The 15,393-nt window shown below is 37.9% G+C and overlaps 1 protein-coding gene across 1 annotated transcript; it reads right to left on the reverse strand.

Moving 5' to 3' along the window:
• Window positions 1-956: 956 nt before the first annotated feature.
• On the reverse strand, window positions 957-15,062 carry LOC119626311 (protein C-mannosyl-transferase DPY19L1-like). The gene is made up of 7 exons (XM_073008645.1): window positions 15,017-15,062; window positions 11,970-11,994; window positions 11,114-11,233; window positions 9,487-9,661; window positions 8,517-8,616; window positions 7,235-7,360; window positions 957-1,241 (listed from the first exon to the last, which is right to left on the reverse strand). Exons 1-7 carry the CDS (start codon window positions 15,052-15,054, stop codon window positions 1,085-1,087), a joined length of 741 nt encoding a protein of 246 aa, XP_072864746.1. The 5' UTR covers window positions 15,055-15,062; the 3' UTR covers window positions 957-1,084.
• Between the last annotated feature and the right edge of the window lie 331 nt (window positions 15,063-15,393).

The following is a 15,393-nucleotide window of genomic DNA, read 5'->3' on the forward strand; positions in this document are numbered from 1 at the left end:
TCTTATTAAAGACAGGCAATCTTAAAAGTAAAATATAAAAACTCCATTTATTGTTATTCTTTACCTTTTTGACAGCAAAATTAGTCATGTTTTATTGTATCTTAATAGTAAAAGAAAAATTACCGTGCACTACAGTCTACTGTTCCACTATAAATGATGTCTACTGAAATATACATTAGTTTCTAGATGCACTATATTTGGAGTTGTTCAAAATGGTTTTTCTTAAGACTGTAAGTAAACATGAAAAATTTTTAAAGTGGTTTCAAGGCATTAAAATATAAACATTTGAATAATGCTAAAAAATGAGGAAAATACAGTTACCATTAATTTTTTTAAAACCAAGAATAAGTACCTGATAAGCAACTAAATGAGTAAACAGTACTTATTTGGCAGAAAATGTGGGGAGGAGGAGAAGAGAGAGCGAGAGAGACATGGTAACGCCACATGGCTGGAAGTTAAGGGAATGTCCTAACCACAAGGTCCGAGAGTTTGGATTAATAATGGGCAGGAAAAGCTTCATTAACAAGAGAACAGAGAACAAAAAGAGCACAAGGAAGTAAAAGAGACAGACAGTTCTACACAGCAAACGTTCCATGTCTGCTGCATCTACTGTAACTCAAACTGATGACAGGGGCTGACACGACCGAAGAACTTACAAAATCACTGAAATGTCCAAAAGACAAGAGCGAGAGGCAGAAAAAAGAAGCATTAAAAGTTCTTACACTATAAAATCAGCCCCTACATAGTCAGAATTGTCCTGCATTTTCATGTCACCGTTATCTCAACCCATTGTGTTTTCTTTATACAGGTAGCTTTGCTCACCTTAGCACAAATATCAAAGTCAAGTACAAGCATATACTCATTTGCATAGCAAATGTTAAAGGGTGCATTGAAACAGTAACCAATTGATAAAAGTATAAGTCATTTTTATAATTAAAATGACATTCAAATTGACCAAATAAAACGTTTTCTATTTGAAAACAGTTACCTACAAAAGTTTTTGGGATATGAAAAACACATGACTTAGCAAAACATTAAAACCGTTACTGATGTAGTTCTCCATAGGCAGCAGTTCATGTAGAAGTCATTCTTTTACAACTTCTAGGACTTTGTAAACACTGTTCTGGAATACAGTGGTGAAGTGAGGTTTGGAGTCCTTCACCAAGAGGTTACATAAGGGAGTTTTCCCAGCATTGGCAGGATCTTCTACATCCCAAATTTTAGGCATACTGCAACCAGGCCTAGAAAAATGAATGTACATATTAAAAATCAATGTGCATTATATAACTGCAGATAAAGCAGGGCACTTCTTATATTCCTGACCTCATTTCCTTTTCTCCACTTAAATTACTTTAGTTTTTAAACAATCCTGTCATATAGCTATTTTAAGATTTTATAAGCTGCCATGACTCACTTTAGGACAAGGTGAATGCAGCAAAGGTGACTATAAGGAAAGACACAGACCTGCAGATACATATATCCAGGTGTTGGGGAAAGAGACACCTCAGTTAAACTCTGCCGCAGCTACTTATGAAGAATGTGGTTCTGGGCAGGTAGCTTCCCTTGGTCTTAGTTTTCACATTTGTAAAATGAGGAAATAAACACCTATGACATAGGTTTGTTGTGAGGATTATGAGAGATCAGGTATCTAGCGCCATGCCCAGCACACAGAAAAACGTGTAACATTGATTTAAAAAATTATAATGAACAAATATGCTTAGTTCACAGGGAAGCTGCATCAATTGTACAGATGCTCCTCAACTTAGAATGGGGTATGTTCCAATACACCCATCATAAGTTGAAAATGCATTTAATACACCTAATGTATCCAGCATCACAGCTTAGCCGAGCCACCTGAAACATGCTAGGAACACTTGCATTAGCTGACAGCTGGACAAAATCATCTAATGCAAATGCTATTTTATGACGAAATGTTGAATATCTCATGTAATTTACTGAAGGCTGTACTGAAACTGAAAAACAGATGGTGGTATGGGTATCTGAAGTGTGTTTTCCACTGAATGCATATGGCCTTAACACTGTCACAAAGTCAAAAAATCAGTAGGTCAAACCATCTTAAACCGGACAGTCAATATTCTAGAATGAATCAATTTAAAGAAATTCTGGTAGTTGAGCATACATCTTAAACACATAATTAAATCTCAAAAGCAATATATCTTTATAAAGAACAGAATGAGTAAAATTGGCATCATATGACATTTGCCTAAATAAGTTCTTCAAAATAACAGTATCATTTATTTTAAATCAATAACAGTTTTATAGATGTAACTGTGGATACTGCTATCTACCTTTTGAGGAATTTTAAAAAACAGAAAAACATATTGGAAAATTATAGACAATTGACAACTGCTCAAGTTTTGTCATAATTGCTTTCCTTTTTATTTTTATTTTTAAATAAGAGAAAAAAAATTCCCAACAAGTCCCTCTTAGGTTTAGTAGCAGTCCCTCCCTCACTCTCCACCATGAGGCAAACACTGCTGCAGGGATGTACATCATTTTCCCTTTTTAAATAACATCTTTAATTTAGAAGTAATCAGTCATTATAGAAGTATTAAAATATAGACCTACATACATTTTAAGAAGTGAAAGTCACCATCATCTCCAATAGCATTTCTCAGAGGTGACTTCTATAAACAATCCAGCATATATCCTGCTGGCCTTTTTTTTAAAAAAAATTATTTCAATAGCTTTTGCGAAACAGGTGGTTTTTGGTTACGTGGATAAGTTCTTCAGTGGCAGTTACTGAGGTTTTGGTGCACCCATCACCAGAGCAGTATCAAGTGTACCCAATGTGTAGTCTTTTATCCCTAACCCCACCCCTTGCTTCCCTCGAGTCCCCACAGTCCATGGCATTCTTATGCTTCGCATCCTGGTAGCTTAGTTCCCACTTATAAGTGAGAACATACAATATTTGGTATCTGCTGGATCTTTGGTTATCCAATGTCAGACACACATACAGACACGGATATCATTATATACACAGACGCTGTGATGGTCAGTATTGAGTATCAACTTGATTGGATTGAAGGATGCAAAGTATTGTTTCTGGGTGTGTCTGTGAGGGTGTTGCCAAGGGAGATTAACATTTGAGTCAGTGGACTGGGAGAGGGCGACCCACCCTCAATCTGTGTGGGTACCATCTAATCAGCTGCCAGCAAGCTAGAATAAAAGTAGGCAAAAGAATGTGGAAGGACTAGACTGGCTGAGTCTTCTGGCCTCCATCTTTCTCCTGTGCTAGACGCTTCCTGCCCTTGAACGTCAGACTCCAAGTTCTTCAGTTTCTGGACTCTTGGGTCTACACCAGTGGTTTGCCAGGAGACCTTGGGCCTTCAGCCACACATTGAAGGCTGCCCTGTCAGCTCTCCTACTTTTGAGGTTTTGGGATTCTGACTGGCTTCCTTGTTCCTCAGCTTGCAGATGGCCTATTGTGGGGCCTCACCTTGTGATCGTGTGAGTCAGTACTCCTTCATCAACTCTCTTTCATATATACATCTATCCTATTAGTTCTGTCCCTCTGGAAAACCCTGACAGATGCTCTTGAGTTGTACAAAAATGGAGTTATTTTGGGACTCTATACTGAACAATAAAATGTGGCACTATTTTTCCATCTCAGTGCATAAAGACCTACTCTATTGTTTTTAAAAACTGCTAGTTCTCATATGTATTAACCAATTCTTTACAGACAGATACTTTAATTGTTTCCCATTTTGCCATTATAAAGCAATGCAGCTATAAGCAGTCTTGTACCGAGCTCCCTTCTACAAGCTAAACCTCTAGAGCAGCGGTCCCCAACCTTTTTGGCACCAGGGACTGGTTTAGTGCAAGACAATTTTTCCATGGACTGGAGGGTCAGGGGGATGGTTTTGGGATGAAACTGTTTCACCTCAGATCATCAGGCATTAGATTCTCACAAGGAGCACGTGCCCTAGATCCCTCGCATGTGCAGTTCTCAAGACGGTTCGTGCTCCTATGAGAATCTAATGCTGCCACTGATCTGACAGGAGTCAGAGCTCAGGCTGTAATGCTCACTCACCCTCCACTCACCTCCTGCTGTGAGGCTGGGTTCCTAGCAGGCCACAGACCAGTACTGGTCCATGGCTGAGGGCTTGGGGACCCCTGCTCCAGAGGCAGTATTATCACTCTGCCAAAGGACTGCACAATTTTTTTTTACCTTCTCTTCATCAAACTATCCCCTAGAAATGTTTTGCCAATGAGAATTCCCATGAAGAGGGTTCAAGTGCACACTTTTTGCACCCCCTTGCTGACACTGGTTTCTGCTGACATGGAACACCTATGATCATATGGCTGGACATGGGTTTTCTACCTTGTAATTTTCTCATACACGTCAAGGCTGAACTGTTACAACACTGAGGGCCCATAATGGCAGAGAGTGAGACACACAGAAAGTAGAGAACGACCCACGGTTAACAGCTTTTAGGAAAAAGAGAGGGTGAACAGCTGTCTTGGAGAGCTCTGGGTGACTTGTGCAACACTATTTAGTCCTCATCTGAGTTTCCCAAGGTTTCCCCAGGCCAGCCATCTGCAAATAGCATTAGTGAAAATCTGAATAATTTTCTTCTAAATACATGTATTTTATGTCAACTCTATTATTGGAGTAAAAGAAAGCAGAGAACTGTAGTTAATTAAAAACTAATCTACAATTTGCATGCAAATAGATTTGAGTGTTTATATTTAAACACAGTGTCAAATATTTAAGGAATAATCAAGCCATACAATTAAGCCACTTGTAAATGAGATCATTTAAACATAGTGCTCACCAACTGCCAGGCACAGATTAAGCACTAGATGAATACTGGTCCCTCTTTCCCTTCCTCTCCTATCTGAGTTCCCCATCTGCTTTCCCCATTCCGACAGACTTTCATGTCCCGGCAGTCTACAAGGGTTTCAGGCTGATCACAACTGAAATGGAGAGTGAAGGCCAAGGAGATAAGGAAGGTCCCAAACCTGGCAGAAAGCTTTGTCAAGAAACTTCCTACTCTGAATGTAAACAGTAGGTAAATATTAGTCATTCTTCACTTTCCCCTCCTATCTGAACTCCCCATTTGCTTCCCTGTCAGGACAGCAAGCACAGCTTCTGTTTTGTGTCAAGGTTGAAGCAGAGTGGCCCTGTCCGGGGTTTCCTGCCAGTGTGTCATCAGCCTGGCTTAGATCTTGTACTAGATGGAGAGTGCTGTTTTGATGAGTGGGAAAACAGATGAGAGAGTCACTTTTGTAACTTCCTCCCACTCAACTCCTGCTGTGACAGACACAATAAATGGCAAGTCAAGGTCCAGACGGGGAAATCCAGCACCCCCTCTTCTGCACCCCACCTCTCAGTCTGAGTGCTCGTAAGTGACCTGAAGTCAGTTCAATGTCTGCTATTTTGTTTAGTGTGCAAAGTTTATTGCCATACTTCCTGAATTTGCCTTCGTATCCCTTCTTGTGTGGGTAAAACAGTGCTCTGCCTACTCTGCAAACAGCATGAACCCGAACATGAGACTGTTAGAGCTGTGCAAATCCAGGGAGCTCTCCGAACACTCTACAGCACAAAGCCTCTGCAACCTTCACATATTCAGACTCTACGCGGGGGTCTAGGGAAAAATGAACTCTCGAATCAAGGCTCATTGTTAGCTTGGAGAAAAAAGGTTATGAAAATTATTTTTATGTTCCAGCAACTTACAGTTTTTTCAAGAGAGTGAAGCCCATAGAAATAAAGAAGATCCCAATTCTGGTAGAAAGCTATGCTAAGAACTGAGTTCTTCCTATTGCAAATGTCAGCCTACCATTCATTTCATATAATTTCCTGATAAGATCGTCATGAGATGCTTAGAACTTTTCTGTCCTAAATTTATATAACAATGTTAAAGGTGAGTATGTGAATTTCATATATATTCACAAATGCTTAAAACACTTTCTGAATTATTACAAAATAACATTTTCTATAAATCCTGACTGAATTCAAACCACGTAGCACACATTCATAGGAAAATCATTCTATAATCAATTATTTTAGTTTCCTTGTGAACAAGGCTGTAAATACTATGTCACAGAACTATTTTTCACTCATGACTCAGTATTTAACAATGTTGTCTTAATACCATATGTGTCATTGAAATCTATGGTGGGCAAGTATGATCAAGCCACAAATATAACAATCTCTTGAACACTTTTGTTTAGTTACAGAGTAGTAAGACTTTAAAAAGTATTATTATTTCATAAGTGTTTTTTTCTGATAAAATTGTTCCTGTACTGTGCTCTTCATGAAGTGAATGTTTTGGTACTTTAAAAGCAGACTACTGTCACCTGCTGTCCAGTCACTTACGTGCCACATTTCTAGATAGCTTTAGGTTCACATCTGCTTTGAAGATTTTACTGTCACTTGCAGCTATACTCAGCTTAGTAAACATCTCTGTGGAAATAGAAACTTTTAAAAACTATAAACCCAAAAGAATGTGGGTCACAGTAAAGTTCTTTTCCCATTCAAATAAGATGTGAAACGCCGGGAGAGAAAAGTTTCCTTCTGAGTTGATGCTGACAGGGTATCCCATCCATCGACAGGACGTGGTGTAGCACAGAGACCCAGTACGGATAATGCGGCCCCTGGTGCTCAGCTGCCTGACTTCACCAAAAGAGACTCCCTATTACTTGGTTTCAGACCCTGGAAGTCTTTTGAAATAAAATACATCCAACTTCAAATAGAATTTTTTTTTAAAAAACATCAAAAGCAAATATGAACAATTTGGGAGATTATCAACTAGTGCCAATAAAAATCTCTTTAAGGTAGTACACATACGAATCATTATTTTAAAAAAAGATATTTATAAAGACTAGAAAACAAAGTCTCCAAATCACTATCTAAAAGTTTTTTTCTGGCGAGGTGTGGTGGCTCATGCCTGTAGTCCCAGCGCTTTGGGAGGCCACGGCTGGAGTAGCACTTGAGGCCAGGAGTTTGAGACCAGCCTGGCCAACACGGCAAAACCCCATCTCCACTAAAAATACAAAAATTAGGCAGAGGCTGCAGTGAGCCCAGATCATGCCAGTGCACTCCAGCCTGGGTGACAGAGTGAGAGCCTGTTTTAAAAAAAAAATAAAAGTTTTTCCACATATACTTTATGTTATATACACACCCCTGTCACCAGCAAAGTATTTGCCGTGTGCTTGAATTAACCTTCGTGTCTTCTGATTATAAAATGTTAACTGTGTTGATACTCACTTGGATCTTCTTACACACCATGACTCTTCTAGAATGTAATAGTTCACTTTTAACTTTATCAGTTCTCGCTTCACTTCTTCAGCTGCTTTCCGACTATACATTGAGTATACTATTTTCATTTTGGCTCTTTAAAGAAAAATAATTGGGCACAAAATTTTCAAGATTAAAATGATATAATCAACACATTTGGAAGAAAGCACTGAATTAGACTAGATGACGATGAAGAGGAATCCAGTCAGGAGGAAATTCCCCATGGAAGTTCCGGCTAACGGGCATCAGTGAGGTCAAAAGCAGTAGGCAGAAGGAAGACAAGTCGTGGGAGATGAGGGTCACCTTTAACGCACCCCTACATTTCCAAACTTGGTCATCTTTGTGTTTGTTCACCGATTTATTTGTCTTAAATTCTTCACTGCTCCATCACATGTAAGAGTGAGGTACCCTGTGTGTGAACAGGGATGAACTATAGCAAACACAACTACAGGACTACTCTGAAGCTGCAACAGTCCCAACTTCGACATCAACAGTAATTCACATTAAATGGTTCTTCGTTTTATTTCTAGATTTAAGAAAAACTAAACTTATTTAACAAAATTGTCTGGAAATTAGCTTGATGAGATTGATTTTTTAATGAAAAAGCTTATTTGTAAATGTACATGCCATTGTTATGCAAAAGAAGATGCTAATAAGATTCACCTAATCACTGAGTAAATGAATAGCTTCACCTGCCTTAGAAACTGCACGAAAAATTAAATTAAAAAAATAATTTAGACCACACGTCTCTAAATTATTTTCTAAAGTCTCAAAAAAATCTAAAAAAACAGAAAACACCCAAGATCATTCTAACAGGCTATACTGGTGAAAACCAGAATAAACTCCTCTTTGAATGGAATTCTATTTCAAATAACTTCTCCAAAATCAAGAAAAATCACCTATGAGAAAACCTTAATAAACACCCTAAGCTAAACTCTTCAGGGAGTTACAGGATGAAAAGAACTTGGACATTTTAGAACCCTGTTAACCTGTGGGAAAGTACTATAGTATGACTTCCTTTTTCTGCCTGGTAGAGAAGATGGCCCCCAAAGTTGTTGCTTTCCTGCCCTGTGAAGCCTTAACGGATTTGTTTAGAGCTTAGCAGTCTTATTTCAGCCTTCTGCTCCCCGACGCGATAAGCCTCAGTTCATCATATCCTTTTGGAACATTCCTCATTCCTTTGCTGGCGTCCTCCACTCACTGTCTGTTTGCATGGAAGGTTTGTTTTGATGATGCAAGACTGTGCACTGACCTCAAGCCTGTGTCTTCATAACGTGGATGATTCACAATGGGCCGAAGCGCAGAGAGCTTAACACTTGCCATCGTGGGCATGGCACCCGCAAACACTGCATCTGGAAAGCAAGAGGAAGGTCTCAGGAAGACACTCAGTGAGGGTGAGAAGGGGTCTCCTTCAAGTTTAAATCAATTATTTCACAGGTAACAGAGCGGAGGCCCAGCAGGTTCATGACTTCAAGATTCAATGGCAGAACTAGAATGAGGTCAGATGGTTGATAAAGTAGCAGTTGGCAGCCAGGTCTGGGAAAACTATTTTCCTTGGAAAATAGAACTTCATCATCTCATCATTAAAGATTTCTTTCTTTCTTTAAAAAAAAATCTTAGAAATCTTTCCTGAATCTAGAAAAGAAGTATCAAATGGACTAGGAAAGCTTCATAGTAACAAGGAATTCTGGAAGATGATTTAGTATTCAATCATTTGACACTCAGATGACAACAAAGACTCCCTTTCCACACATGAGTAAAATATCACATTCCATGAGTGAGTTTATTTCAAGAAGGAATGTGAAGGACTAATATTAAAAATTCATTAAGAAAATAAACACAGTAAAAATTATTTTATTCCATGAGTGAGTTTATTTCAAGAAGGAATGTGAAGGACTAATATTAAAAATTCATTAAGAAAATAAGCACAGTAAAAATTATTTTAAATGTGGCATTTATGACTGTGAATAAATTTTGAAAAAATTAAAATCTATAAAAATGGCAGAATAAATTACTAAGAACTTATGTATAACATTTCCCCTGCAAACCATTTAAACAGGATTGATATCTCCTTTGTTTTAGATATTCTAAAAGCAACATTGCTTAGAAAGAGTAAGATCAGCGGAAGTAACTAGGGTTTAAGAGTTTGCAGTGGTATACAAAATTGTGGGAAAAACAGCTAAAAAATACGACTTTTTTTTTTTTTTTTTTTTTTTTTTAACCTGGTTTAGTACTATATTTGATCCACTCTATAAGTTCTTCTTGTGGCAAATTGCTGAACTCCTCTACAATATTCCACTGGGTTTGCGGATTTGCTGAACCTTGTATTGACATTGCTGCTAATATAGCAAAAACAACAGCACCAGGATGTACTTTGCAAAAGAGCCATCCAAATAGCTGAAACCAAATTAAGAATACATTGGTAATCGTTAGTATAAAGTAGTATGCAATGTTATGCAAAACTTCTTCCCAGAGAAGAATGTGGCCTCTGCTAGAGTCCCAAAAAAAGGATTAATTATCCTAAAGAAAAAGCCCCAAAATAATAATCTTTGGGATCAAAAGAATTCTACCATCAGCCTCATATAAGTGGAACACAATGTAGGAAGCTCTTTTCTCAACCTGCTTTCTCTACTCCCAGATTCAAGTAAAGCCACAACCACCTATGCAATTTACAAGGCCCAGTGCAAAACAAACGTGTGAGGTCTCTTGTTAAAAAATTATTAAGACGTTCAAAACAGCAGCAGCAAACATTCAACCAAGTTCAGGGTCCTTCTGAATTCCTGTGTGACCAGCAGGAACCCCACATTTGCAAAACCTGCCCTGGGTGACACTTTCTATTAGATTGGTGCAAAAGTAATTGCGGGTTTTGCTATTTTAATGACAAAACCCACAATTACTTTTGCACCAACCTATATCATCAGTCATGCTGCAGGATAAAGACTCAAGATTAAAGGCTTCCAACCAGCCTCCTCTCCTGTGCCAGCCTGAAGGGGTCAGAAAGGAGGAAAGTAGTGCCTTTCTAACACAATCGACATTCTGCTTGGGAACCTCGAGGCTGGCTACTTTTTTCCACATTCAAATAGTCCACACTCCATAACAACACTTTGTTCTCTTGATCTTTCTCTGCATGTCTACAGAGCTAGATTTCAAGTTTTTTGAGGGCTTACAAACACTGGCTTTTGACTTTTCTGTCCACTACTCTATCCTCCATCCCTAGAGTGCACAGGGTAGGTGCTTAGTGACTATCTGCTATGTTTAAGGGAGGTGGCTGCTGTTGTACGTAGGCTGGTTGACTGATGGAAAGGTGACACTATGAAGCAGCATAAATCTATGAATACAGATCAAGGAGGCAGTTATCCAGGAAAAATTAGCAGCAAACCCCCAAGGAAGGCTTAAACTAAATTTTAAAAAGCACAAGTCAAGAATGTACATACAAATGTGTACCAAATGAAAAAAAAAAGTTTAAGTTTGATACAAAAAAAGACCATATAATTTTCAAGCACTTATCACTTGAAATTGTTAGGATTATTTGTGATATGAATGTCAAAACAAAAAAAAAGTTACTATTTGTACAATTAAGCTCTGCTTTCTATCAGCACCTGCAGTAACCACTCATGAACTCAGTCTGTACTAAATCAGTGTTTGCTGTACACCAACAACTATTTTAAAGTCTTTAGAAAGATAGAAAATGATCAGCTTTGGCCCTTACCCTTTAAGAAAGATAAGTACAAAACCATGAAGAGCTTTAACTATAATCACTTAAAAGACTTTGTAATTCATTATTTTAGGGCCACTCAATAATAAAGGCTAAAATTATTATAGTAGCTATACTCCAACATAACATGTTACCTGTCTTGAGCAGATCAGTGATGCCATAACACACATGTGTGGTGTCAAGAAGAGTTTTAGTCTCATAATTAAAATACCAAGGGCTGCATATGCTAACAATTGCAATGCATGATAAACCAGCTGAAAGAAAGAAGAAAATATTTTTTACTCCTACTGTTTGTGAAGTTTAAGAATACTAAGCTGGCAATATGTAGAAAGGGGTACGTTCTCCTTAGTAACAAAAAATACTACTACTACTTTGGTTTCTGAAATTTACAAAACAATTCTTAAAATTCACTTTCAAACTGTTCCATTTTAGTGGAAGGCTAAAATTATCAAGTCATTAAGGCAAGTGTTTCTGTGATTCTCAGAGTCAAACCTGTGGTTGATAAAGCCCACATTTTTGAATCTACCTGGATGCTACCATCAGACCAAGAAAAGACAGTGGTAAAAGAAATGACTGCTGCCTCAAGATCTGAGGCCTCTATTTTGGAACCGCCCTCAAAACCAGACTGGACCACTAGGAGATGGGAGCAGTAACCAATCACATCTCTGAGGCCTCCAGCAAGGTGAGCAGAGAGGAAAGTGATTTCCAGTCATGCAATAGACACCTCACATATATATCTTAATGGGCTCCAGAAATCAACTGCCATTAGCGTAAAGATGATCAGAGCAGAACAAATGAGTTTCCTAGTTAATTTTAACAAATGAATGATCAGTGAATCTGCATGTAGCATTCTCATAAAAACACATACCAGGCTATTTTCAAGATGATTGCTGACAATTGCTAACAAAGTTAGAAACTGGAACTAGAAAGGAAAGTCCAAATGCATGCAACTTTAAGATAAGTAAAATTATAGTGATATTAAGTCTTTACCTCTCCATGATCAAACTGGTGTTTTCTGGAACAGAAAACAATATATTGCTACCAATTCATTATTGAAGCACTTACTTCATATATTTGCATTTCAGCTTGCAAATAGGAGTTTACAACTTCTATAACATTCTCTCAGGACACATAGAGGCAAATCAAAATAACTAAAAGTCACATGCCAAAACTAGTGCTATATTCTTTTAAGAAAGTTAATGAAGAATGATAATGTTGTGTTATATCCTAACTATTTGCCTAGATGGGTATTTATTAGGACAACAAAGGCACACTGTGGTGTCCCAGCACCCTCACTGGTGATACCCCAGCAAAGCATGGGATGAAAAACACCTTTGAGATTTTCACTAGGCAACCAAGTAGGGATGACAAACAGGTGGTTATATGTGTAAATCTCAGTTAAAGGGAGAAGTCTGGGTCAGAGACGGGAATGTGTGAGTTGACAACACACACCTTCTCTTTCTTAAGCACGGATATGTTCCCAAGACCTAGAGTAATACCTGACACTTAGAGCTCAACATTTTTAATGAATGAACAAGTGTATCAATTAACTGTTAATCCAGGTAGCATATAATCTAATTTGAGAACTTGGCCTCAAAATATATTGCAAACTCAGGACACATAAGGGGGTAGTGAAGGAGATGAAACAGTTCTTTCTTTATTCTTCTTTCACACCAAGTAAAAACCATCAGTTACCATTTGTTGAGTACTTACAATGTTAATATGCTTAGCACATTCCATTAACTCTAATCCTACAACGATTTATTACCCCAATTTACAGCCAAGGAAAGGGAATCACAGAGCTACTAAGTGGCAGCCAGGACTATATTCTGACTGACTTCAGAACCAATATACTTTTTACTACATCATGCTGCCTCTATCCCACTTTACTTCCTGGGTCTTTGAGTAAAGAGAATATTGGCATTCACATCTTTCATAGTTAAGATTTATGTCCTACTCTTCCCCTTTTTACACGGGCTTTGGTAGTTATGCAAAATAAAATGTCAGCATGCCACTCCTCTTCCAAAAAAGAGCTCTGATCCTATTTGAACTGAAAACCCCATGAAACTCAATGGTTCCCTATAATTGTTTCCACAGGTGAGTTATTATTCTTGAAGGGACAGCTTTGTTTCTGTGAAAAGTTCTACCTTCCTCTTCCAGAGTTGCATACTAGAGCTGAAACTTCGTAGCTTCTTCCTCAGCTCTTCAAAAATAATTGCACCTCAAATGAAGAAAAATTTTGGCACTGTAAACCAGAACCTTTTCTTTTCCCCTTAGCCCTCCACTCAAATGTTACAGGTATAAACAAGGGCATAGTTACAGCAAATTGTTTCTAAATGAGAACAAGGATTCTCTTAGGAGTATATGCAATAATTTATCATTATGTTGGCAGAGACTTGGAGGTGAGGGAATAATATAAGGTGTGTATATTCAAATTATAAAAGAAAATATAGGGCCAGGCGCAGTGGCTAATCCCAGCACTTTGGGAGGCTGAGGCAGGCAGATCATAAGGTCACGAGTTCAAGATCAGCCTGGCCAATATGGTGAAACCCCATCTCTACTAAAAATACACAAATTAGCCAGGCATGGTGGTGGTTGCCTGTAGTCTTAGCTATTCAGGAGACTGAGGCAGACAAATTGCCTGACCCCTGGTGGCGGAGGTTGCAGTGAGCCGAGATTGTGCCACTGCACTCCTCCAACCTGGGCAACAGAACAATGCTCTGTCTCAAAAAAAAAAAAAAAAAAAAAAAAAGAAAGAAAGAAAGAAAAGAAAATATAGATACATACATTGAACAATCCTTGTCCCCCCACAAAAGAATAAAAGCAGAGTTAAAAGTACCTTCACTCCATCCTCCAATCCCACACTCTTAATAATTACAGGATTTATCTTTCCAGATCACTTCTATGCACAAACACACAAAAATCTCCAAATTTTAAACAGAAGTATATTGATCCTATACACACACACACAGGCAATTTTTAAAATTCAATAATGTATACTGGACCTATTTCCATAAAGATGGTCTAACATTCCACTCTATGATTGGATCGTAGTAGATATTTTGGATGTTTCCATTTCTCACATTACACACAGTTCTACAAAAGGCATTTCTCCCCATCATCTCTGTATTTCTGTGAGCATCTCTAGAGGGTATACTTGCACTGGTGGAACTGCAGGGCTGAAGGACAGGCCCACTACATGTTTTACTGTGTACTGCCAAACTTCCCTCCCATCCACTACCTCCCACTCTTGCAAGCATTGGATATACTATTAATTTTTAGAAATATGAGAAGTGAAAAGGTCTTCACTTTAACCTGAATGTCTTTACCATAGGATCAAGACTGCCTTTTCATGTTCATTAGTCATATGTAAATACTCACTCATTCAACTACTATTTTTTACTATCTTGCAGGCACTGTATATAAACTGTGGAACAAAAATGGTCGCTCCCTTCAGGAGACACAGGTCACACATCAACATTTAAGTACAAAGGGTGATAAATGGAAAGAGTAAGATAAAGGGTGTGATGGAGGAAAATACCAAGCATGCTACAGGCCTCTCTAACTCTCAGATTATAAACATACTCTCTTGGTTAATTTTGGGGTTTTATTTTTTTCCTATACCGAATTATTTGCTTCATCTGAAATTTATTTTCTGTGAAAAGTGAGAAGTATGAATCCAGTTTTATATTTCCCTGCTCATTTCCCGAAAGGCAGTCCACTGGTCCTAAAACCACTCACATAATAATTTACTTTCCCTGCTGAACTTAAGTACAAAACTGTGTCCTTCGAGTGTAGATTATGTGCAGGGCTACTGTCAGATTGTACTGGATGACATCTGAAGGATGAATAAGTGATGTGCTGTGTTCTACACAGATAGGAAAGAAGAAGAAACGCCAAGAAGGGAAATGACCACAACAAAAATATCAATTATCAAATATTGGGTACACAACATGTAAGCATAAAATTAATACACTATAAATATCTATTTAATAAATGAACAGAGGAGGTAATAAAATTCTTGAGAGTATATTTACCTTACATGTGTCTGTTGTTTAGCTAAGACACCCCACATATCACTAAGAACCTGTAAATAGATTTTGAAACACTTTAGAAAGGCTGCGTTGGGAAAAATGATATTTTAAAGTATCTTCTAAACTGTAAAACTTTTAATGAAAAATATAAGTATAGAGATAAGAGATAACTCAGAAAATAATAATTACAACAACATAATCTTGTATTTGTGTAGTATCCAATCAAAGTCAATATTCAATAGCCCTGTTGGGTAGATGATATCATCCTCATTTTGTAAATGAGCAACAAGCTCAGATGGATTAAATGATCGCCCTGTAGGCAGACAACCACTAAGAAGCACTGCAGTCTTGAAACCAGATCTTCTGGCTTCAAATTCACA

Source organism: Chlorocebus sabaeus, chromosome 21 (genome assembly GCF_047675955.1).
Source record: "Chlorocebus sabaeus isolate Y175 chromosome 21, mChlSab1.0.hap1, whole genome shotgun sequence".
NCBI classification, from domain to species: domain Eukaryota; kingdom Metazoa; phylum Chordata; class Mammalia; order Primates; family Cercopithecidae; genus Chlorocebus; species Chlorocebus sabaeus.

What these genes read in the sequence shown, in the direction of transcription:
- LOC119626311 (XM_073008645.1), bottom strand. Translation starts at nt 15,054, where the DNA reads ATGTGGGGTGTCTTAGCTAAACAACAGACACATGTAAG. An exon ending in CACTGATCTGCTCAAGACAG is followed by an intron (nt 9,662 to 11,113) that starts GTAACATGTTAT and finishes ATTTGGTTTCAG; the next exon opens with CTATTTGGATGGCTCTTTTG. An exon ending in TATGAAGACACAGGCTTGAG is followed by an intron (nt 7,361 to 8,516) that starts GTCAGTGCACAG and finishes TTTTCTTTAAAG; the next exon opens with AGCCAAAATGAAAATAGTAT.